The 25,799-nt window shown below is 34.7% G+C and overlaps 2 protein-coding genes and 1 pseudogene across 2 annotated transcripts; 2 read left to right on the plus strand and 1 right to left on the minus strand.

Moving 5' to 3' along the window:
• The first annotated feature begins 87 nt into the window (after positions 1-87).
• LOC135122094 (activating signal cointegrator 1 complex subunit 3-like) lies at positions 88-10,358 on the plus strand (annotated as a pseudogene).
• Positions 10,359-10,448: 90 nt separating this feature from the next.
• On the minus strand, positions 10,449-11,202 carry LOC135122095 (porphobilinogen deaminase-like). Its single transcript, XM_064046328.1, has 6 exons — positions 11,170-11,202; positions 11,049-11,109; positions 10,873-10,982; positions 10,696-10,831; positions 10,555-10,646; positions 10,449-10,508 (listed from the first exon to the last, which is right to left on the minus strand). Exons 1-6 carry the CDS (start codon positions 11,200-11,202, stop codon positions 10,449-10,451), a joined length of 492 nt encoding a protein of 163 aa, XP_063902398.1.
• A 3,615-nt stretch (positions 11,203-14,817) lies between these two features.
• LOC135122096 (synaptonemal complex protein 1-like) lies at positions 14,818-20,562 on the plus strand. Its single transcript, XM_064046330.1, has 7 exons — positions 14,818-14,879; positions 18,278-18,399; positions 18,469-18,534; positions 18,654-18,721; positions 18,780-18,850; positions 18,899-19,879; positions 20,526-20,562. Exons 1-7 carry the CDS (start codon positions 14,818-14,820, stop codon positions 20,560-20,562), a joined length of 1,407 nt encoding a protein of 468 aa, XP_063902400.1.
• Positions 20,563-25,799: the final 5,237 nt, after the last annotated feature.

A 25,799-nucleotide genomic window follows, 5' to 3' on the forward strand; every position in this document is an offset into this window, starting at 1 on the left:
GAATAAAAAGTTGTTTAAAAAACCAAAAGGACAACTCGGGACACCTTAAATTAACAACAAAAAGATAAGCATTGAAATCTTCTATAGATGGAATCAATTTCTCGTTTTGTTTATAAAACGGACTTTTTTCGAAGTGGAGCTGCCAAGTTGTTCCACTCTCCTAAACAATTCAGGCCGCGATTTTTGGTTATTAGAGACAATTTATCTTGCAACAAAGTTGAAAGGTACTTTGGAGGTGCATCATTTTGATGACCTGCACAAAGTTAGGCATCGTTTCGCAACTTATATATAATATTTGCAATATTTATATTATTGCTGAGGTAGCCAGAGTTCTCTTTAAAGCTAAAATTAGAATTACTGACAACTTCGGAGTTTTTCTCTGTCAACACGGCATGAGTTCCATAATTTAAATCTTCTGACGTGCATGTACTATTAACTTCCTTTTTTTCAATAAATAAAGTAATTTCTTGGTGAGCTCACTATGCTCAGGAGGTATATTGGGTGAGGTGAAGGAAAATTTTCCTTTGAAAGTAAAAGAAACTATTGGTTATAGAGATAAACCATGTATTAAAAAAACAGTAGTGACGGGCTTTTATAAGAGTATTAGTCCGATGAAAGTACGCATATAAGTCCATAACTAGTGAAAGGAGTACTGCGTACACATCTTACATTGTATGAATCTTCCATACAAGCCACTGTATGACGTAAGGTTTCCACTTCTCGCTAGTAACTCAGCCAAATTAGCAGGCCATTAAGACTAGATAATAAGCCTTAACCCCGCCTTTTTCCCTTATACTCTTCCAATACATCACCTCACATATTTTTCCTATCAATTTTTTAAAAGCGATCCTCAAGAATTTTGTAACAAGATTTTACTGTTCTTCTCTTTATATTTTAATTCTTCATTTTTGTACATATTAGTATTTTTTAAATAAATTTTAAATTATCACTCGTACTGATTACATTACACTAACTTATGAGCCGTTTTTCTCATGAACTACAGTTTTTATCGGTAGTACTTCTACAGCTTGGACTAACAGGAAATTAATGTACCTCTTTTTAAAAAAATGCAACTTTATGTCTTGATAAAAGGAAGCGGTTGCAGGGCCTCGAAAATATTTATATTTATTTCCTAAAAAAAACTTTTAGCACTTTTTATATCTATACTCAAATCTATTTTTATTTCAGGTCAAGGAAAATGGTTTATAGACTAAGCTTTTTAATATTTCGTAATAAAATATTTTGAAGGTGTTAGCGGCGAAGAATTATTATTATGTTAGAAGATAATTAAAAAGTTTAATTCTAGACTAAGAGAAAATTTAGGTTACCACATCGTCCAGGATAAATGATTAAAAAGTAGGAAGTTTATAATCTTTCTAAAAAGCACACTTGCACAACTATGGGCGCCTAAGTTATTATTGTTAAAGTTAACACTGAGAAGCCGGCAATATACGAATATAAATGAACCTAAAACTATAAAAAAATTAGTTAACCTTTGGTTTTCAAAATATAGGTCGGACTCGGAGAAAACTTCAGTATAGTTCCCTCTATAACTTCCACATTCCGGGCTATACCATTTTTACTTATGAGCTTAAAAATATTAACTAAGGTCTTGGGTCAAAATTTATATAGCAGAAATTCTTTGAAAAAGATATTTATTTAAGAATTATATATATGAAGACCATCAAAAGCAACAGGGAGCATCTCATGCTGAAGCATTTTAAAAAAACTAATAGGATGCATGTGCGCTTGCTTATCATGTGGTCGTTAAACGATTCTCTCTTCTTTCTTCTCTACAAAGAAGCAAGGAGTTGCTCTAACCGGAGACGGCGACTTCGAGCTCAAAGCTGCATTGAGATTGGATAATAGTTTTAATGCGGTCTACCTCTTCAAGTACACGAGTGGTGAGGGCCAAGACACGCAGTTTTCTGATGAGGCTTTGTAGCTATTATTATTATTATCAGAACATAATAGGCGGCAAAGACCCCAAACATCCAAGTATCACCACGTTTATGAGGAGAGACTCCACGCGACAGAGTTGACCGCCTATGTTGGAAGTTGACTGCCTTAACACGTGTTATGTGGCGCCTTATCCACTGTGGTTTCTTAGGCTCTAAGCTGAGCTTACCAGCCAATGCAGAACGAGCACAAACTTACCTTTAGGAGTCCATAACCATTCCCGCGCCTGCGGCGGATTATTATTTTTTTTCAGGAGTAAGACGTCGCACTTTTTTTCACAACTATTATTTAAACACCCCCAAAAGGCTTTGAATTCCCTATAAGCATCGAGGCTCTTTCTCCGCTTTCCCCACTTGTATTCAAAAGGAATCAAAAAACTAAATAGAATTCAGTCTATAGTCTGCCCTGCAGGTCGGGTGGTTTCTCTGGTGTTCGATTACTTGACACCATTATTTGTTAAGCTTACTACAGTAACGAGAACTTGCTGATATGCGTTCCCACGGGCGCAGGTAAAACGAATATTGCTCTCATGGCCATTGTGCGCGAGATAGAGAAAAATATGGTTTTTTCTATCTTTTTTTTTGGTCGTTTCGTTTAGCGAATTGCTATACGCTTAACAGGTTAATGAAGTTGTCCAACTTAAAACTTTTAAAGTAGTTTACGTGGCGCCAAGGAAAGTATGTTTTTTTCTTTTTTCGCTTTTTTTTTTTGAGGTTAAAGACATTTCTTACATAAAAGGCGCTGGCTTCTGAAAGGACTCAGAATATTGGACGGAAATTAACGCCCGCTGGGTGTCGCTGTTCGCGAGTTAATAGGTGACATGCAGCTTTCAAGAACTGAGGTCAGAAATACACAGGTATGTCGGCGGGCTCAAGAGGGTTCCCTTATTCCTTGCAGCTATTTATTTATTAATTCGGTGGGTGATCGTAACCAACCCCGAAAAGTGGGATGTGATTACGCGAGAGTGTGTTGGAGACACTGAACTATCCCGAATGGTGCGCTGCCTTATTGTGTGCGACCCTCTTCTCACTTTGCGCCTGCTTAAACAAGTGCAACTGCTAATCATTGATGAGATCCATCTTCTTCATGACGAGAGAGGATCCGGCGTAGAGGCGCCCTTATAAGACTTCACTGGTCACCATTTCCGGAAACTCACCACACGTGAAGAGTTTAGTCGCGAGAACACTCCGACAGGTGAAAGCAAGCCAGAGAATGATCCGCCTCGTGGGATTGTCGGCGATGCTGCTCTGTGTAGTAAACTCATATATATATAGGATGTGGCGCAGTTTCTCCGCGTTAACTTTTTCAAAGGCCTCCTTTTTTGATGGCAGGTTTCGTCCAGTGCCACTGACTCAAACGTTTGTTAGGGTCAAGGTACGACCCTATTCTTCTTCTATTGGCTCCTTTTTACCCACAGCCATTTATTTTGCGTGGTACAGGGAACAACCAACTCAAGTGAGTGACCATATGAATGAAGTTTACTTCAAGAAGGTGCTAACTTGAGTTTTTATAAAGAAGCGCGCTTATTGCTAGAAACCTTAGGATCTCAAAGATGTGTAAACAGGCGACCAGGTGATGGTTTTGTCCATTCCCGAAACGACACTTGAAGACCGCTGAAGCTTTACTGGAAAGAGCTCGAAATATTGGCAGGGGAGGTGGCAAACTCTGCTCTTCTTACACTCATATCATGACCCACCATTGGTTTAGATGATTTTGCGTCTCCTGAATTGAGCACATTCAGCAGGAAACTTCTCAATTCTTCCAATAGGACACTGCAGAACTTTGGCCCACGTGGAGTCGCCGTACATCATGCAGGTAACTATTTAACTTTTTTTTTATTTCCACTTCTCTGTAGCTCTACCACTTTTGTGGCAGGTACGCTCCGTTCTGATCGTAACTTAGTGGAGAGGCTTTTTTCTGAGGGTGTCTGACTCTGCTATTCTCCAGCGCTCAAGTTTAGTAATGATAGCCTATCATAAAGCCAAATTCGTGTTCTCTGCTGCACAGCCACCCTAGCGTGGGGTGTCAATCTTCCTGCGCATGCTGTAATTATTAAAGGTAATGACCTTGCAAACTGCGCCCATTGGCTTGATGGCAATGCTCAACAGGAATTAGCCTCTACGATTCGCGGACAGGCGGTTTTCGAGACTTGGGGTAAAATATGTGGCTAACATGGATCTGTTCATTAGGTAATATTGCTTGACACGGCAGAGTGCTGGACGTGCAGCAAATATTTGTACGCGCAGGCCTGCCTCAGTTTGATAGTTTTGAAGAAGTCTATATACTGACGCCCGCCAATAAGTTACCGCACTACATTACTGCCCTGGCCACTCAAGTTTGCTTATTTGCTTTCATATCAAAATCCTTTCTAACATTTTTTTTCTTTACCAGGCGCCCATTGAAAGTCAGATCACTAAAAATCTCGCCGACCATCGTTAACCTACCGCCACTCTTATGTTTACTTGTACGGATCCATACGATCGCCTGTTGTGGGGGGGAGTAGGTGGACGATGCCGTGCAATGGCTTAGCTACTCGTTTCTCTATTTACGGCTCAAAAAAAACCCCTTGAATTACGGCGTCCCGTGGGGCGAGGGGGGACGTAATCCCTTCTACTCTGTAAGCCACCTTTTCCTTTATTATAAGACTTGTAAACTGCCCCGTCCACCTTTAAGGAGCCTCAAAGGAAGTGTATTTGCACCGCCGCTCAGCTTTTAGACGATATAAGGATGGTTCGTTATAGTCCTCACACAGCTGGGTCACCTTCTTATTAGTGAAACCTCTCTGCTGTTGTGAACTTTTCCTAATAAAATGGGTTTCCTTCCCTCGCGGATCTTGGTAGGATAAAGAGCTACTTTTACAACAGCGCCGCCAGCGTTATTGTTTCTTCTCTAACTGGTCAGTGGACACGTGCATTAACAAATGCGTGCAGCGCTTCAACGAGTTGTTTAAAGAACACATGAACACGGCTGAGATCTCGGGCTCGGTCTTTAGGTTTACTGAGTTTGCCAATATACAGGTGCATTCTATCGGTGTGTAACTCCTACGTGGCTTGTGTAAATGTTGTGTTTCCTTTTTCAGCTTCGCGGTGAAGAAGAAGAGAAGCTGGACGAACTAAGGAAGGAGACGGTTATCGAGGCAGACGGAGGCAACGTTCGCCTTCTTCCAGCCAGCAGTCAGACTACTCACGCTCGAGGTCTTCAGGTGTGGAGAGCAATCATGGTAAAGTCAATACCTCTACTGCAGTGTTACATAGGCAGAGTGCCTATTAGTGGCTTCTCGCTCGCGTCAGACACCGCATACATAGCTCAGGTCGGACTGCCCTACTTCCACGTGCATTTTCACGTGCCTATTTACACCTAGAACTCTTCGCGAATCCTGCGAGTCATTTCTGAGCTCTGCCTTCGAAGAAACCAGTCTATCGCTACACAATCTTTAGAGCTTTCTAAGTGCGTGCACTGACAACAATGGCCATTCGGGACGCCGCTGAAATGTTCCCTTTTTTTTTTTGCTCCCCTGTAATATAACTGGCCTGTGCGCGCGAATAGGCAGTTTGGGCAGCTAAAGTATGAGCTTATAGATAAGCTTGAAAGCAAAAAGGTCACGCTTCCCCACATGCACGAATTGGTTATTTGTGTTCTTGCGTGTCCCGAAGCTCTTTTAATTGATTAACCACCATTTTCATATATTCGAGACGTCTGAGGATTTGAGCCACCTCTTAGGCACGTTCAAGCAGGTTTGCCAAATTACGCTTGTTGGGTAATTCCGGTCGTCAGGGCCAATTTAAAAAGTATGTCTCGTATATTCCGCTCCCCAATATCAAGTCGTACGTTCAAGTATAATATTTTATCAAACTCGTGATATCGTTTTCTTTTTTTTTAACACATATTGGTGGTTAAGCCCATAACCAGGACGATTCTTCGGGTGGGGTTGCGCATAACCCCTTGCTTTCAATGGAATGACACGTGGCACAGTCGGGTTATGTGATGTACACCGCGTCTTGAAAGTGCGTATCACTAAGCACATGCTTTAGTAGAATCCTGGTGGCTCCCTGTCGAGGATCCATCGACCGACCACTTACACCACACGGAATACTTTGCTATTTATAAAAAATCCATATGACACCCAAATGTTAGGTTTGCACTGTTACTATGCTCCGACTGTTATCCTACCGAATCGTTGTCGTCCTTTTGCGGTTTTGTAATGTTTACTGTCCCTCACTTTGAGCATCTCTCCTCACAGTACTACGTTAGAGCCGTCCGGAGAAGTGATATTACTTAACTTAAAAGTATAGGAGGTTTTATTAAATTATATAAAAAGATGGCTTGGCGCACTGGTAGAAGAGGAGCTCAAACTTGACAGACTGATGGTTTAAAGTTTAGCCCATATTTTTATTAATGTGTCTTAATGACTCGGAAGAGACCCCCGAGTTACGGTTTTTGTTTTTGGTAAGCACCGAAGGAGTGGACTTCGCGGAATGATTGGCTCTATCGACGTTGTTTCCTTGCCCGCTGCCGCTGCAGTACCAGGCTCACACCCCTCTTTTGGACTTGTGCCCACTTTCCATATCGGCTTTACAAAATATTCGTTATCAGCCGGTGTATAAGCTCCAATTTTTTAACCCAGTAAGTATATTAAGAACGCTCAGTCGTTTTGACCTTTTGATGACATTCTTCAGTTGCAAACACAGTTTTTCCATACTGTTTATCACTCGGATGAAAACACTTATTGGTATGAATCTAATTGGTTTTTCTAATAAAGACTGAAGAGACATAGCTTAAGGTGCTCCAACGGGTCCAGTAAAACTGTCGCTGCTGAGCTGGCCCTATTCCGCCGGTTTAATAACTGCCCCGGTGTAAGGTCACTCATGAGGTCGACGAAGTGGCTAATGTATCAATAATTACTTCCAACAGACGGTTTATATTGCTCCGCTAAAGGCACTTGTTAAAGAAAGAGTAATCAATTGGAGCCAACGCTTGGTGAAATGCACTAATAAAGTTATAGTAGAGCTTACTGAAGATGTTTCGCCCGACCTGGTGGTACATCTTATTTGCCAATTTAGAGAGTTGCGGCGTCCAAGAGCTAAATGGTAGACCATTGAAAGAGCAGACTTGATCGTGGCTACCCCTGAAAAATGGGACGGTGTCAGCCGCAGCTGGCATAGTCGCTCTTATGTAAAAAGAGTTGCTTTAATCATCACCGATGAGGTTCTTCTAGGCCACATGCGCAGCTTTTTTAGAGAAATGATAAATATTTGTTATGCATAGACCACATGCTGGGGGAGGAGCGGGGCCCCGTCCTTGAGATCATTGTGTCCCGCTTTAACTATATAAGCTTTCAACTGCATAGGAAGGTTATCCTTACTTTAATAACAATAACAATAATAATATACCTTGCAGATCCGATTTGTCGGCTTGTCCACTGCTTTGGTCAATGCACACGACTTGGCGCACTGGCTGGGAGTAAAAAATTCACCAGGTTTTTTTTTATTCCATGACGTTCACTACCTGGCGTAACTGATTGTGCTGAGGGCTTTACAACTTCCGTCCCTCTGTTCGCCCTGTCCCACTTGAGTTTGCGTTTTAATCATTATTTTCGGATATTTTCTAATTATTACTTCTTTTTTAAGGCCCACATTGAGGGTTTTCCAGGAGCAAAGCCACCCGACTAGCCGAAATACTCGTCTTTTTCCATGTCATGCCAGGCAGGCATTGCTGCCCCCTCATGGCGACGATAAACCACCCGACTTACTCTTCTATACTGACCCATTCTCACGTGCAACCGACCCTGGTCTTCGTTTCCTCAGCAGGCAGACCACGCGACCTACAATTCTTATTGGCTGCTTTGGGTTTTTGACTTTCCTTTGTACAGGCTAACTGCGTTGGACCTGATTTTTTTTTTCTTTCTCAGTCGCTGATGATCGCCCCAAACAATTATGTATTAATAAAAGCAGCAGTTCCTCTCCTTTACGCTGGAGTTCTGAGTACCTTTATCCTTTCTAGTGACTATCAATGAAAAACGGCTTGAAAGTCTTCTTCAAAACATCGTGGATACGACATTGCGGCACACTCAGTTTTGGTGTTGGCCTGCGCCATGTGGGATTGGTTGAAGGTCTCACCCGGCAATTTAGTTGTCGGTGCGCACTTATTGGCACTAATTATAACGAACAAGCGATAGGAGGATAGTCGAAGAATTATTTTGTGCACAATGTGTATTAGTTTTAGTGGCGACAGCAAACTCTAGCGTGGGGCGTCAACCTGCCTGCGCACTTGGTGGTTGTCAAAGGCAACGCAGTCTTGCTTGGTTTTGCTTTTATGCCTCTTAATGAGTTTGCACTGCTATTTTTAAGGCATCGAATTCTTCGATGTCAAGACGAAGAAATACAAGGAATTTCCTGTAGCCGACGTGTTGCAGATGATGGGTAGAGACTGCCGTCCCCAGTTTGACGAGTCAGCAACGGAGTGCTTTTCTTCCTTTACTCTCATGATGTTGCCGCTGCACATTTCCTCCTTCCAAGCCGTAATTCTTGTGCACGATACTAAAAAGAACTTTTATAAAAAGTTTTTTTATGAGCCGTTTCCTATGGAACGAAGTTGGCCGATGTGTTGGCCGACCACCTGAACGCGGGTGCCTTCTACCCTCTTGCGCTATTTCTGGCACATACGCTAGCCTCATGTCTTTCTTGAAGAGATTGTGTCCGGGTCCGTCTTTAGCAAGCAGTCTTCTGTGGAGTTATTAACTTGAACGTATTTCTTCCGAAGACTTACGCAGAGTCCCAGCTTCTACGAGCTAGAGAGAGTTGGTATATCTAGTTTGCTTCCATATAAAGCAAATTTATATGCTCAGATTTCGTTATTACCAGACCAAAAAAATATAAACAATTATTTATCGAAACTTATTCAAAACACTATTGCAGCGCTACAGGAGGCCGACTGCTGCGTGGTTAACGAGAACGACAGTCAGTTTTCCGACTTTCTCACTTTTCTATGACCTTTTATCTTCTCTTAGTAGACTCTCAGCGATTACTCCATCGACTTTGGGCGCCATTGCTTCATTCTGTTATTTAAAACACTCGACAGTGGGAATGCTTTCCAAGGCTCTCGCTGATAATTTGTAGCAGTCTGATCTACTCAGAATCATGAGTAACGCCAGTGAATTCGCCGAAGTACAAAATACTAACACTGCTAGTCTCGTAAAGCAGTCCGTCATCATAGCTTTCAGGTCCCCGTCCGGCACAACGAGGATCATTTCAACGCACAGCTGGCGGCTGTATTTCCTTGGAAAGTTGGCAAGGGCTCCTACGACGGGCCAGCTCTGCTTGGGCGCAAAAGCTTGTAAGTTTCTTAACACCTTTTTTTTCCTCTGCAGCCCCCACACAAAGGCAAATCTTTTGCTGCAAGCTCGATTCGAAAGGTTTGAGCTCCCCGTGGTTGACTACCAAACCGATACCAAAACAGTACTGGATCAAACCTTTCGAGTGCTTTAGGTGCACTTGCCCGCCCCACGTAATCTTTTTGCTCTGTTGAGCGTTTTTTAACTTATGCAAGGCGATGATCGATATTGCAAGTAGCGGCGGCTATTTTGTCTCTACTCATTCACTGGTTGGGTTGCTGCAGATGATTGTGCAGGTACAGATTTATTTAGCTTTGGGTCTACCTTACAGCTTCTGAAGAACTTATATTTATAGACTCGGTGGATTCACGGAAACAGTCTTCTTACTACCCCCGGAGTGGAAGAGTCTCACTTGCCAAGCATCATGCACATGATTGGTGCTGCAGGCAATGACTGCCAAAGCCCCGCCATTCCCGATGGTCCTCTTAGGGGACTTTGCAAGTTCTACCAAGCAAATAACAAGTCACAAGTCACGGCTACACTTCAAGGTTTCGTAGGCCCTCGTGTTTGCTAAAAGTTGTTCTAATCTTTTCTTGCCGAGCTTTTTAAATTTTTCTTTCGGCAGAGCACCGAGTTTGTGGAAGAGCTCCCCGCCATGGAACTGACGGCTATATTGTGCGCGGTACCCCATCTCACACGTAGTTTTCAGATCGATCTTTCTTTACGCCTGACCCGCGCAACTTGCAGGACTCCATGGACGAGCCGCTGCATTTTCAGACGGAGTATGCTTCGAAGGTGTTTCTGATAAATAAAACAAAAAGGCGTGTTATTCAGCTTCTCCTATGCTCTTTTGCACACTAATGTAATGAAGTACAGAGCCTGGACACCATTCGACCCTACCAGTGGCCTCGTGATGTACCCGTCCAGTGGATTTTGGTTCTTCAGTGTTAGCATAATTGGCCCTGTGCATGGCTTTTCCATTCTCCTGAAATACCGCTCGTACTCATCTCAGATGTGCACAAGGCGATGCGTTGCTGGCAATGAAGCGAGTCAAGCACGTCCGCAGTAAGTTTCGTACACGTCAGTCTGGTGGCGAGTAAACCTACTGATGCTTGAATGCAGACAAAACAACAATGCTTTGGCGTTCTCTATTCCACTTTTAACTGGTGTAAAATTGGGATGGATTACCATTCAAGCCCACCTGTCTAGCACTTGCTTTCTGGGACTCAACGCATGCATAGCGATGAACTTTTTAATAAACTAACGAGGTTTTCAGTGTTTTCTTTATTGCATATTCTGGCCGCCTGCAAAAGAGAGTCGGCGCCAGCCTCTAACATTTTCTGAGCGATGTACTGCCCTGCATGAGCGCGTGAGTACAATGCTATCATAAAAGAATTGCATGCTACCGAGCTTCTCCGCGTCCTCCCTCGTGTGCATGGCGAAAGTCGCCATGTAAGTCACCCTCTGGTTGTCCTCAACGCTAAAATACGCAATCTCGAGTACGGCAGACTGCCTTTCTTGCGAATCTTTTTTTATAGTACTCTAAAGAGATAGTCTTAAGCGAGTTCACAGATAGTAATTACACCTTTTACACCAGTGGGTATGCTGCAGCCTCCCTGAACGTGAAGCATCAAAGCGCGCTCCGCCAAACAGCAAAGCTCTGTTTCTCTGTCATTAATGACGGACACAAGCCCTCAGTGGCATCATCATTTATTTAAAGTTAAAGGGGCAGCCCCGCTATTAATTAATTTTACCATACCGCTTCTTATTTCAACCGCGAGAGCGCCTTGACCGACTGCGTAGAAGAACTCATCGCCATTCTAATTTAAGTAAGCTTTTAAAAATTATAAAGATCTAGGCCATAAAACTGCAAGTAGTACAGGAATCTGACCAATCTGATCTTGCCAACCCATTCGATCAACCTCCGCTACAGCAGATAGACCTAATAAAGTGTGCGAAATAATATGAAATATGTACCTTTGGCTAAAATTATTGCATCGTACTTGTCACATTCACAAAGATTTTTCAGTCGTGTGTTAACATTTTCTTTGAATTAACTTGCTTTGTAGTAGAAAGAATATTCAAGTATTTTTATAAATATAATTTTAAAACCTCTTATATCCAAAAAAAAATTAGTTGAGGGTATAATTGCTTTAACTGGGAAATCCGCCTTATTGAACTCGAACCTACACAGAAAATAAAAAAATTTAAACTATTAATTGTCTTAGAAGTAGTTACTAGGACCAAAATTCTCTATACCTACAGTGGAATTTTTCGGCAGACTATTCAGGGTGGTGGGAGTTGCGTTACTACCAAACTTGGGGTGGTATAAAACGCAATCATGGGGATCATCGCGCTTGCAGATAGCTCCTATCCTTAAATTTTTCTTACTTATAATAAATTTTAAAACTGCCTACAATAAAATTTAGTTTTACAGGTAGACTGGATGGAAGATCTTTTAAAGAATGAACAACAAGATCTACTTCCCTTCTTTGCAGGGCCAGTTCAAGTTCTTATATAGATTATAAAAATTATATTAAATAATAAACTATTAAAAGAAAAACCTTTAGTAAACAATGACTTTTCTCCTATTTAAGGTAAGGGAAGACTGTTAAATTTATCTCCAAGGGTATCATATGTAACTACTTCGAATATTTTCTTAATTAAAAAAATTAATTATTAAGTAAGTATATTTAATATGAGATGAGGCGAAAGAATTTAAAACCTCCGGATAGTGAAACTTAGCAAGTCAATAACTTTATTAGTTTGGACAAGAGCAAGTTCGCTTTTTCTGCTACCAACGCGAATTACGCCCATTACCTTGAAGTATTAAATAAATAACACACAAAGGCCCGTAGGTCGTCCTACTGTAAGAACAGAACTGCCTTGCCCTACAGCCTGCGCTACTTTTAATCGTTTTGTTTTACCTGAGCTTTTAAAGTTTTAAGTATTAGCAAGAAAAGATAATGAAGTTAGTAAAATATTTTAAAATATATCGAGGAAAATTTGAGGCCTCGACTGCTCTCTACCCTTTAAACTCACGGTTATTATTATACACGTCTTCAACCTTGAAAGTTTTTTTACTGTTATCTAAAGCATAAACTTTAACTAAACAGAGAAAAGTTTGGAGCTTATACTGCGCTTCTACTAATGCTTTTATCCTTCGTATACTATATGTATTCACTGTCGGCCTACTTAATCTTTCTACCAACTACAGTGATTTTGTGAGCAGTTGAAGACTGGAAAAAGCTTTCTTGTCTGTCTAATTCCCAACTTTTGGATTGCACTTTTGGAGCAGTTAATTAAGGCAAAAAATAGTTTTTTTCAATTATTATGGGCTATCAAGTGAACTTTCGGTGAGTTACACCATCTTATTACGAACTCAACAATAACCCCTATAATATCAAAATTAGGTAAAAATTCTAATCAAACCTAGTTTTGAATATCAGTTTTACAGGCTATAAAGACTATCAACTCTTCTTTTCCTAGACTTTGGGAGTATATATAGCAAGTTTTTCTCTGGTTATATCAACTGGAGTAGATGATTTTATGCTCTTAATTAACCAGAGTTAAAGTTTTAAATGTTGCTATTTTAAGTGAAGACTGTAAATTGTGAATTCTTTATACTAGCTAAGGCCTCCACTATCAAGTAAAAGTAACACCGCAACTTTAACTTAATGAAAGTCCTTAAATACGTTTTCATCCGTTAGTGCAGTAAAAATTCTATAAGTTTACGATAGGATACCCTGGCTGTTGGCTATAATTTTCTTATGGACTTAGCTTAGACTATTGTTTTTTACTAGGCGTTGATTTTAAAAAGGAGAGTAGAAGATTAAAGTCCATGGTTAATAAAAGCTTAGTTTAAAGGTTCGAGGATTTAATTTAAAAAAACCTCTATAGTTTCGTACAGCGCCTAGGATACGAGACGGGGTTAATTCTATAGCGAATCCCCCGGTTTATTAAAGATACGTTTAACTAACTCTACTCTTTGGTTAATTCTTACCTGAAGCCTTTATTGCGTAATATGACCATAATAAAGATTTTAGACACTAATAAGTAGTGGAAAAGCACTAAAAAGCTTTATAAACTTGCTTAATGAAATAATTTAAAAGGAATGATGCTATTCAATTAAGTTATAAGATTGATACACATTTTATACGCTGGTATAACAATAGGATGGCGACGAAAAGTTTAAGTACGTAATGAAGCCTAACTAACTCTGTGTTCGCGCTTGAAAAATTTTTAGATTTTCTCATAGTATGAAAGTCTATTCTTCTTGACACGTTACAGTAACTTGAAAACAAACCTTTCTAGGGTATGTGCAAAGCAATGAAATAGTTTCTTTTTAACACTACGAGAATAGAAAGGGTATTCATTCTTTCGTGCAATTACAGACTTAAAGAGGCAGACAATTATAAAAAAAAAAATTTTTAAGTTTTTGAAGTATAGTTTTCTTTAGTTATTAAACTTAATATAGTTTTATAAAAATATAAATTTTTAAAACTTAAGTCTGTAGAGTCTGTCTGCCTGTTACTTTCCTAGCCACCAAAGTGTTTTTAAATTTTATGTTTTATAAAAAAGATCATCAAGCCCAGCCAGGCATCTATAACGGTATTGCGAGTTAGTCCTCTCCTGATATTTCTGACAAGAAGATGATCTTACAACAGAACAATATAACGTTTATAATTAAAAGATATTAACTATTTAAACAAGAAATACGACAGAATTTATTTTGTTATAAATCTAACCAATCACGAATTAATATGTACCTTTTACACTTTTTTTTGAGTATTGGTACACAGGCTAAGAAACAGTGTTAGTACATTTTATAAATAAATAAAAATGAAAGTTAGGCGAAAAACCAAGATAATTATTGCTAATTTGTATAATTACGAAATTTTCATAACATATATAGCAGTGTAGACCTCTGGAATATTATTCTCACAGTGCACTACTAAGTAAAAAAATATATATCAGTAAGGATTACTTTGACGGCACAATACTACATTGTAAGTAGAGGTAATCTCTAGCATGTTGTTTGCTAGTTAAGAGAGTGCTGTGGTCTAAATAAATCCTTAAGCGTTCTTGGATACATATTTTTATTATTATTATGACTGTTAGGGTAGCTTTAAATTAGCGTATAAAGGTTTTATAAACATTGAGAGAAATGCGTAAACACAAATAAGTACGAAGCTAACTGCTTTGAAAAATCAGTCAGTTGGATACCTCCTTTCATCCGGTTACCTAACCCTCCACCACTGGTATATACAACAACTTAGCGATACGTTGCAAAGTTGTAAATGTTAAACGGTACATTCGGGGAAGTGTTCCGCTGATAACAAAGATATCTATACCTTCGCAATGCATTAAGTCCTACTACTCGAATATTTTTTTTGTACACTCACCGCACTCCATAACATTATTCATGTATGATTAAGAGTTTAAAAATTAAAAGACATTAAAAATAAGTTCCAAGCCCTTCGCGGTCTCCAGATTGGTCGACAGATACGTCGTCAAAATAACTAACAATGGACGTAAAGTCGGATTCCATCGCTTTTTTTGTTGTTGAGAAACTGTCTGCGTTATCAATGTAAGATTATGCGCAGGGGGTGATGGTGAAGTCTCGCTCTCAGGCAGAAAGCATAGGATATAGAAGCATGAGCTTGCCATCCTCGTAGCCAAAGATAGTTGAAATAGTGTTCCTAAATATCTTTGAAGAATATTAAGGCATTTAGGATTAAAATCGATGGGAATTAAAAAGGTAGTATTTGTTTTAAAGGTTTCTCACAAACAAATGGGGTGGATTACGTACACCTCCGTAGTAACTAATAAAACTACCCGACATTTAAAAGTTATAGCCCATCAATATGGAAAAAACAGTTGCAACTCTATTTTAAAACACATCTGTGAATGCTGATCTTGATGTTAAAATATTGGTTAAATTTTTAATAAATTGTAATCTTATGGGTAATAAGAATTTGGAAGGAAAGTGGCTGTTAGTCTCTCTATGGAACTATATTAGCCGATTATCTATGGTTTAAACTTTTATAGACTAATTTAGTACAATTACACGTTGAACTATGCATACTTTTTAAACGCAATAGTAATTTTAAGTTTATTATAGTGATATACGTAGTTGCCTTAAAGGTTTTAACCAATGGGTCTTGGAAGGCAAGAAAGTTAACAAGATTTTTTGTTTTAACTGTTGGAAGATGGATAAGAGTACGTTTATTAGATTCAATGTTACCAAGATGATGACTGCTATTTCTAAAAAATAGAATAAGTATAATATGCTGGAAGCTAAAAGTTACAAATGCTTCATGACTATTGTGGAATTAAAGAAACCAATTAAAATTACCTTTATTTAATCTTATATTTAATTAGTTAACTCGCTTTAATGCCGGTCAAACGGCTGCAGATCAACACCAGTACTCTGCGAATAACTAAGTATACTAAAATTTAGGCAAAGAAGATGAAAAAATTTAAGCTTAAATTTTTCCTAAACGTTGGCTTCATAGCATGACATGATAATAGGAGCCGCACTATATCAGAATTTACGAGGGCAAGATTAAATAAGCGACCATCAAGGACAGAAAAAGAGGGTCGGGTCAAAGCTCTTAACCGCTAAGCTACCACGACTCCCAATTCCGGTATGATGGTTTTACGTACTTAATTTGTTACACTACTTTGATAAATAAAGTAAAAAACCCTATTTTGCAAAAGGCAAACTGTTGCTGCGCTTTCTATGGCGGAAGCAGAATACATTTCGTTGGTATCTTATTTAACGGTTATTAAAAGGTTCCAATATTTCTTATAAAAAGTCGGATTTTTTCAAAAACTTTTGAAATATACATTTATAACCAACTTTGTCATTCATGTTGTTAACACACAACATAGGAAAAAGTTGTCAAGTCTTACGTTATCATTATGCTAAAAATATTTTTAAGAAAGGTTTGATTTCATTAACATATTATCCCACTACGGGAATAGTCGCTGACGAATTCACAGAGTTTAAACAAATAAATCATTCAAGTTTATAGCAAAATAATATAGAAACCATAATGTAGGGTAAATTCATTGGATCCTAATTTTGTAATAATCTAAGGTTATTAAAAAGAACTAATATTTAATTGCCTTTTAGTTTAGCTGATTTTTAAAGATGGTGCGAATATGCATATATTATATACCTATTGAATAAGTAAAAAAGCTGTTACCCATATTACCTTTCTTTTTTTTACGACTGTCAAGACTGTTTCACACCTAGGCGTGTAAGGGCGCTGGTCCTACAAGAGAGCGGTAGGGGAAATTTTAGCTTAAGATATGTAGGAAAAACTTAAACTTAACGGTTCCAAACGTTTATTTTTAACTAGCATTTTAAAAGAAAGTTGTCTGGTTTAAATTTAAAGAAAAAAAAAAAGAATTTGTAAAATACCAATACAAAGTTTCTATAATTATAAGAAGATACTATAGGTAAACAAGGAACACCAATAAATATACTAAATTGCTTAAATTGCACTTAAACACCGTACAGCAGAACTCTACAGAAGGTAACTTTACACATGTGAATTACTGGTATTGTAAGGTTTTCATAATGTGAAGACGTAAATATACAAGTTGTGTTAAATATGTTTTAACAAATGCCAAAAAAAAATCATAATTAAAAAAAATATTATACAAAAAAATTCCATATTAAAAAAGGTCTAAAGAAACTTTCTGTAAAACATTTCATGCTATTAATTGTAACCCTCCGCTTTATAATATAAACTACCATGTAAGAATTTTCCTCATGCTAAAAAATGGACAAGATAGTAGGGGTTGTGTGCGGCCCCTAATAATGTAGATAACGCAAGACCCATAACAAGCCAAAAGACCATAAATGTTTACAAAATGATAACTTGCACTTTAATATAATAATTTGGGATTTCAAAATCCATTAAGTTTTTTAAAGCTCAAGATTTCATATAATAGTTTTACCTTTGGTGAATGTTTTAAAATTCTGAATTAAGCAATGCTAACTGTGCAAAAGTCGGTCATCGCCTTCAAAGTTATTTCACAAGCGTTATTTGATAACTTTCCTCAAATGGAAGAATTGCAAACTTGTGGGCATCTAAATTAAAAAAGCCAAAGGACAGAAAAATCCCACTTCAGGAAGTAAAATAAATAAAAAGAAATTTAGCTTTAAGACTATAATTTAGTTAAATTATATTAACTTTAAATTGTTTTATGTGCAACCTTTTTTTTGCAATTTAAGGTAAAAATGTCGTGTTAATTTGCAGTTTTATGAATGGCTGCTTTCTGTAATATGTAAGCGAGATTAGCAAACATGTAAGCATGCCTTTTTTTAATTTTCCCAAACAGTAGAGGAGTCTTACATGTAATATTAGAACAGCATTTTGATATTTGCTATTGAATATAGCTCCTTTTTTTTTCTTATTAACTTGTATTTATTAAATTTTTTTTTGGATACTACATTGTTTGGGGAATTTATATTCTTTATACGCTTATTTTGTATATTTGATATGGAGTTATCGCCTTGTGAAAAAGCTATAATTGTTCCTGCTGCTTTGAAAAGTTTTAGGTAGGTGATATTATTACTTTTTTATTTTTTTATTATTTTATTTATTTTTATAAAGTTTAGAACTTGTTTGCGAGTTAAATGCCGTTATGTATTACGTTATTGAAGGAAAATATGTTGAATCTTCTCCTGTTTTCGTTAGTCTTGTTAGAGACAAAAAAAATAATTTGTATAAAATTGCAGCTGTTTCGGAGAAGGTAAAGACAGAAATTTAAATATATATATATTTTTTAATGTTATCTAAGAATACTTTATTTTTATTATTTATTAAAAATACTTATAATCTGTTACTTTCTATATACTTTTTAATTATAGTTTTGAAATATACATTTATTTGAATATTTTAATTTTTAATGGAAGGCCAAAATATTGTGGCACATTAGGCTTCCTTGTACTTTAAAAAAACTTAAAAGCCCTAAAAAGAAACATGTTCTTTTTTCTTTTAAACCTGAAAATCCTCTTGACAGCACAGTAGAAATAAGGGGTTTCCAGTTTCTTAAGGGAGGCGCTGTTTCCAACTTTATAAAGCGAATAGGTTACATATTTACTAAACAAATTTTTATGGACATTTTGAGAAATATATCTGATAATGTTTATTTTAAAGAAACTATAAACAAAATAAAGAATAACCCGCCTTCCGCTGAGCTTAACTCAAAGCTGCACACATGCGGTGGGCATACTACTTCTGTATTATCCTTAACTAAATTTAATTTTTTTGCTTACAGCATAGTTAATAATTATATTTATTATAATTAGTAAAATATTATTTCTACTTTGTTAATTGCTTAGATAATAACAATAAAACGAATAAAGGTGCGTCTGTGAAGGAAGTTTCTTTTCCCAAAACTTTGAGATCTGTAAATTTTATTACACTGGGCCAGTGAAAAATAACTAATTTCCACGTTTATATTGTAGAATTCTGTATTCTCTAGCCAGTCTGCTTTACATAACTTAAGCTTCCCAGCGAAACCCAGTTATCCAATAACGTATCTGAAGTAGATTTTATTTTCGATTTGGTTATTTTTTTTTTGAAGTACAAAAAGGGTCCCTTCGGTTGATAATTTGACACTTTCTAAATCTCTTACCTCGAGCACTTCGCAAGATTTAACGGTTGGCCGGAACCGTTCTGTGCCTGCGAAGGAGTCTCTTGAGATCGTGACTGATCTGGAAAGGAGAAGGCTTATTAATCGCCTTAACATTGAAACAGCCAAGTATCAAAGAAAGCTGAAAGAGTTGGAACTACAAAATAGTAAAGTTTTACAAGAAAGAGATTCTTATCTAGAGCAACAAAGGATTGAAAAGGAGTTAGAAATTCTAAAGCAGACTCAACTTTTGCAAGAGGAGCTTGAAAAACAAAAGAAATCTTTAGAAGAAACTCAGCGTGTTCAACTCGCGAAGCACCAAGAGCTTATTGAACTCGCTCGTAAAGAAACTGAGCGTTTAGTAAAGCAGCGGAACGAACTTGAGGAGAAGCTAAAGGAGGAGACTTTTAAGCATAAACAAGCATTGGAAGAAGAGAAGTTAAAATTAACTATTGCTGCTCAGCAAGTTAATTCCAGTAAGATTCTTGAGCCGCATAAGCAAACATTGGGAGAGCAAACATTGGAAGAAGAGGGGGAAAAAATAATTATTGCTGCCCAGCAAGTTAATTCCAGTAAGATTCTTGAGTCTAGGACTTTGCTTAAGCCGGTAGATCACCTGGAAAACGGCGGGGTAACCGTTACTCCCGACTTGTCGTTGAAGTTATCTCACCCTTCTGCTCCACCTTCCCCGTCAACCTTAGAACAGTCTTATAAACTTTTTCCAAAGCTTTGTTTTAGCGCTGAAGATTTGACAGAAGGCTCTAAAAAATTAAAAAAACAACACGCGACTCTGCTCCCTGCAGAAGGTGTCTCTTTAACCACTTTAAAAGCTGATGAAAATCCGTTGGCAGCCATTCTACACGCTTTAGATAAAAGAGCCTCTGTTATGCACGACGAGGATGGTGATGTTGACGATTTTTTAGATAACTGGGGGTGAGTAGAGTATTTAAATAAAAAAATTGGTTAAATTTCGCCGCTATTGAAGTAAGGAAGCTGTAAAGTAGTAAGATAACTTATATTTTGTATATAAATAAAAATAAATTAATTTTTTACACTATTAATAACGTTATTTGGGTTTCTGTTGATTTTAAGAGGACTCTAGGTTTATTCCAAGTTAGTTACAGATGTAACTTTACTTGTACAAAGAAAGTCATAATTTAAAAACAACACGGTACTTTCGCTTGCATTGTGGTACTCTCAACTTTTGCATTTGTAAAATTTTTGACCTCGCCAAGAAAATTCTTATTAAAGTATCTAGCCTTAACGCTCTTTCATCACTATCGCTTCTAATGCTCCTTCTAGCTCTTTAGTAAATTGTTATGCTAAAAGACGACTAGTCATCCGTTTATTAAGGTCGACGACTTTGCTTTTAGAGTTTGGGTCTTCAACTATAGTCTTAAACCAACAGTTTCTTTGACCCCATTTGTGTGTAATCTCCAAAAAAGGGTAAATGACTCTTTTCCCCTCTCTTGTTTTATAAATTTATAAGGGAAATCACAGTTAAGTTTAACGGTGATATAAATACTTAACTATTATGCAGGTTAAATTATATTTAGGGTTCGTTTTTTTTTGTTTCAAGGTGGTACCTCGGTGCCTGCAAGCAACATTTTTCGTAACATCTTTTTCAGATATTATGATTTCATTACAACTGTTAGCCTCAAATCATACAGGTATAAAAACTTTCGAAAAACAGCCAACGTAGTTTATTTTAGTTAAAAAATAAGCACTACTTCTTAAAGAAAAGGCTTACTAAGCATTGCTAAACAATTTACAAGCTGTAAACTAACTTAAATTCGGTTAAGCTTTGTATTCCTCCTCCATTATAACTTGAATTAGCAAGTAGAAATTTACTATCTGAAAGTTAAGTTGCGAGTAACCGTAGCGCTATGACAACTAATAGTTTACCATAGTCGTTGTTACCCTCAAAAGTTAAGTAAATTTTTTTTTAAAAAGGATTTCTCTAAAAATTAAATCAAGTCGGGGAACCGAAGTAAAGCGCTGGTCGTATTTAGCGGAACTATACTAATGACACATTAACACTCGAGCAATAACAGTTAGCAAAGCCCCGAAGTCATAAAATTTGGGTTTTAAGTAATAAAATAGTTCAACAAAAATATTTATTAAGTTAGAGATGATGGAATACAAGAGATTCCAAGCAATGCGCATTGAATCAACTATAATAATTTTAAAAGAAAAGGGCTCGCTTAAATAGTAGTAATTACTCTCTTTGTTTCATTTGAGAGCGGGTCGAGCCAGTCGTAACCACTGCAGGACTAATATATATATATACTAAAAAAACTGCAAGAGAAAGTTACACGTTTCTCTAAAAGATGCATTTGAGTTTGATAAGCGGGTAACGGCTTGCATTAAGGCCAGAAAAGAGAGCTCAAAGCTTTCTTTGAAAATAAACAATTCTTTACGCAAAGAGCACCAGAGTTAGACTAGAACGCTAATAAACCTGTAAACTCTGACCGGTGTGCCACGTGCGTTACACCACCAAGCAGTCTTTTTACTTAAGTCCAAGAAAGACGAGGAGGCATAGACCCTACAAAGAAAATGTGCCAAGGATGCGCAGAGAAAGGGCGGGCGACTTGTACTTTACTTTTCGCAGGTTAGCTCAGAGACGCTGAGAAAACACGTGAGGAACTTACAGGTATCTTCTACAAAGCCAAAGTCTAAGTGTATACGTATAAGTTCCTCGTAAAGATTGGGCTTCTGCGGGAAACAAACGAGTCTGAGAAAAGGCAAACTTTTTTTTTCTAATTTTAAAGAAAGTGTCTTTAACTCTTCTATGAGCCAAGGCTCAGCAGCGCGGTTCTCTTGAACAGGCGGCTAAGTACAAAAGAATGGTAAAAATAGTTGGTATCGGCGCTGTCTAAGCGCTGGAGGGGAGCCCATTTGGACGTGACTTACAAGTAATTGGATGATATAAAAATAAATAGTTGATTGGTTAAAATGTATTATAAATGTAGCAAAAGTAAACTTAATAGTAACAATTATACCGATAATAATAAATGTCTAAAAATTTTATAAATTTAAAAAAATAAAATAAAAGGCTGGTATATTCAAAATAAACAGATAATTATCATTATAATAATGGAAAATAATACAAAAAAAATTCAAAATATTAAAATACTTTTAAAAAAAAGTTTTATTTTACTTTTCTAAAAGATTACTGTTTTAAAAAAAAATTTACAGTAATTTTACTTAAATATTAAATCCTAAAAAATATTAATAGTAAAAACTAAAAAATCACGATATTATTCTTTACACAATAAAAATAATGATAAAAAAAAAGGAAAAAAAAACTGTTTTTTTAGCGCCAAAACTTTTGCCGTTTTGGCGCTCTCGTAGTTTTTTAATGAAAATTTTCGTCAAACTCTGATTGCAGAAAATTTCAAAACTGTTGGGGTTGAGCGCAGATCCTTTCAATCATTATTGTTAGTATTCATTATTCTAATTATCATTACTTTAATTATTATGATTATTATTATAATTTTTAGTATGAAAATATTGTTATATAAAACAGGTGCAATAATAATTATATTATAAAAACAAAGTACCAATAAGGAATATTGTTATTATACCATATTATTATATTATATTTTGTATAACAAATTCCGGTTATGGGGAATATTTTATGTTTTAAATTATTATAATTATTAATTCTTATTAACAACAAAAAGTTATTTATAATATGATAAAATAATAAAGTAATTATTTTTTTATTAAGAATAACAATAAGTTATTATTATTTTTATTTATTTTTTCCTTTTTCTTTCTTTAAATGTGCTGCTCACTTGAATAAATATATTCACTATTATGATTATGATTATTGTTAGAACTAACTATAATACTTTAAGATATTTAAAAAAGTTATAAAAACTTTTGTAACTTTAAATTATTTTTTATTTACATTATTAAAAAATTATAATTTAAAATATTTAACGCTCAAAAGTTTTATTATAATAATAAAAAACATAATTTAAAATAATAAATTATATACTTTTTCAGTTGTCGTTCTAAACTCCACTTCGCGTAGTTCTTACGATTTAACTATAGCGCTTTAATTATACATAGTAAAAGGGAGGTAGGAGTAAAACTCTTTATTAAACTACCTGGCACTACGCCCAAAAAATTATAATCTTTGAAGCAAGTGAATTATTAATGGTTTTACGCGCTGCTTCGCGCACGCGCATATTAACATGTTTCTAATTGAAGTTGGTTTCACGTGGTTTGTATACGCAAATCTTCCAATCTAACTTTAAACTGAACGCGCTTTTATCCTTAATGTACCAATAGAGACAATTTAGTTTAAACGCGCATAGCTAACCCAGTAAAGAAATAAAAAATTTTCTTATACTTTAAAACAAAGCAGTTGAAATAAAAAAGGATTCTTTAATGTTTAAAGGATATAATAATACTTTCTTTTAGTAAAAAAAATTAAAACAAAACAAATAATAAAAGCGAATAATAAAAAAAACGGTATAAAAATTAAATTCTTAAATAAGCAAAAAGAATAATTTATTAATTATAAAGTAATAATCATAATATAAACTTACCAATTACAACTATTCATATCTTCGATCTTTTAACTGAAATAATAATAATAAGAAATATAATAATTAATAATTAAAAAAAAATACTTTAGAAATAAAGATAATAATAGTAAATATATATAGGATAATGATATACTAAGAAATTTTTTTTTCTTGAGAGGAAAAACTCGTAAGAATTTAAAAAGACATTATTATTATAATCATTATCATTACCGTTATTATCGCTCTTAGTATTATTATTATTATTATCGTTATTATTACCCTTATTATAATGATTATAATTATAATTATTTACTAACCAAAAGTTTTATAAAGGTTTTCGAATTTATCAAAATAGAAGGTTCCTTTAATAGCAATACAAAGGGCATAGTTCTCTGGATTGCGTTGAAGCCCTTTCGGTTAATAATATTTTTTTAATGAAAATAATTACGTTATCTTTTTAAATAAATAAAAGTTTACAAGAAAAATTAAACTTTTTTACTATTTAATATAAAAGAATCTTAAAATCAATACTAATTTAAATTTTCAAACTTTAAAAAATAAAAACATATATAAAAACTTTTTTAAGGGTTATAAATAGTAAAAAAACTTCAGAAATATTTAGACTATAAAACAAAATATCATTTCTTTATAGTGGTAATAATAATATATTTCATAACATAAAAAAAAATTAATAAGTAATAGTATTGAAAAAAATAGATATTTCCAAAAAAATATTAACTAACGTGATAATATCAAAAATTTTAATAAAATAAACAAACAATAAAAAGTTAAAAATTAATATTAATTAATACTTATACTATTAATATATAAATATATAAAAACCTTTAAAAAAATGTCGGTTATTAATCGAAAGTGTATTTTTTACTAATAATAACAAAAAAGAAACAATAAAAAATATATTAAGCAAACGTTAATTTTATAATAATAATATATAAATGAGAAATTTGCAAAATATCAAAAAAAAAGTATATTTTATGACATATATATAAATTGAAAAAAGTAACTAGAAAAAGTCTAAAGTTTATAAAGAAATAAAACTTATGAAAACAATTATTACAGGATATACATTTTTACTTTGTAATTTTTACAAATTCTAAAAGAGCTTAAAATAATATAAGTAAATAATTTTTATAATAAAAATGAAAAAAATTCAATTAAATTTTAAATAATTGTTTTTGCGGTTACTTCGAACTTATAGTTTTAAAATTAACTTATTTTGGAGATTTTAGAATTCTTCATAACAAATTCAGTTCTGTGACTTTTTTTAAAATAAAAAAGTAAAATTGTGTTATTTATTATAAATAAATTATTGATAATTCCATAAATTTAAAAGAAAAATATATACCTATTTTAAAAAATTAACTCGCCAATTTTTTTAACGAACGCAAATTTAAAAAGAGCAATTCAGTGGCTTTCCTAAACCATACTGTATATATGAGTCACACTTTAAAAAATAACAATAAAAAAATGAAAATTATTGCTTTAATTATATTTATATAAATTGTAAAAAAAATTTATAAATTTTTAGAAATTAAAAAAAGTACTAAGTTTAGATCAAAATATTTTCTATTAAATTTTTTTTAAGCTGTCTATATCTTATTAATTTTGCATTTTGATAAAAACAAAATTATATAAAAAGTTAAATAAATGTCAATTCGCTCCAAATAGTATTTTCAATGAGAAGTAAAGCTCATATTAATAATTAAATTGGAAAAACTATTAAAAAAATAAACTTCCTCGATCTATATAAGCATTTCTAATAGTATAAATTTTATTGAATTAATAAAATACAAACAAGAAAACTAAATTTACATATCATAGGAAAAAAATACTTATTAAAAATAAGTTATAAAAACAATGTCTTCGCAAAAGAGAAAAGCAAATATTTTCTTATAAAGATCTAAATTACTAAATTCCAATAAAAAATGAAATTATTTATCATAAAATTTAAATTTGTATGTTTATAATACAATACACCGATTTCCAAATTCCGGTACTAATAATGTAAATGTTTTTCAATTTTTATAAATGTTCAACGTTATTATGTTCACTATACAGTTAATAAATATTATTCATTACATTATGTAAATTTATTTATTATTTATATATGTTAGCTCAATTATAAATATTTGTGTAAATTTTTTTATGTTAAAGAAGCTACTTAAATAATCTGGATAAAATTTTATTAAAAATTAAAAGCATAGTGCTGATGTAATAAATTAAAAGAGTTTGATATGTTACTTTTATAATAAAACAAATTATATAATACATTATTATAGAATCCAAACTAT

Source organism: Zophobas morio, unplaced genomic scaffold, assembly GCF_036711695.1.
Source record: "Zophobas morio isolate AGI-343-1 ecotype UQ-CSIRO unplaced genomic scaffold, CSIRO_AGI_Zmor_V1 ptg000870l, whole genome shotgun sequence".
Taxonomy (NCBI): domain Eukaryota; kingdom Metazoa; phylum Arthropoda; class Insecta; order Coleoptera; family Tenebrionidae; genus Zophobas; species Zophobas morio.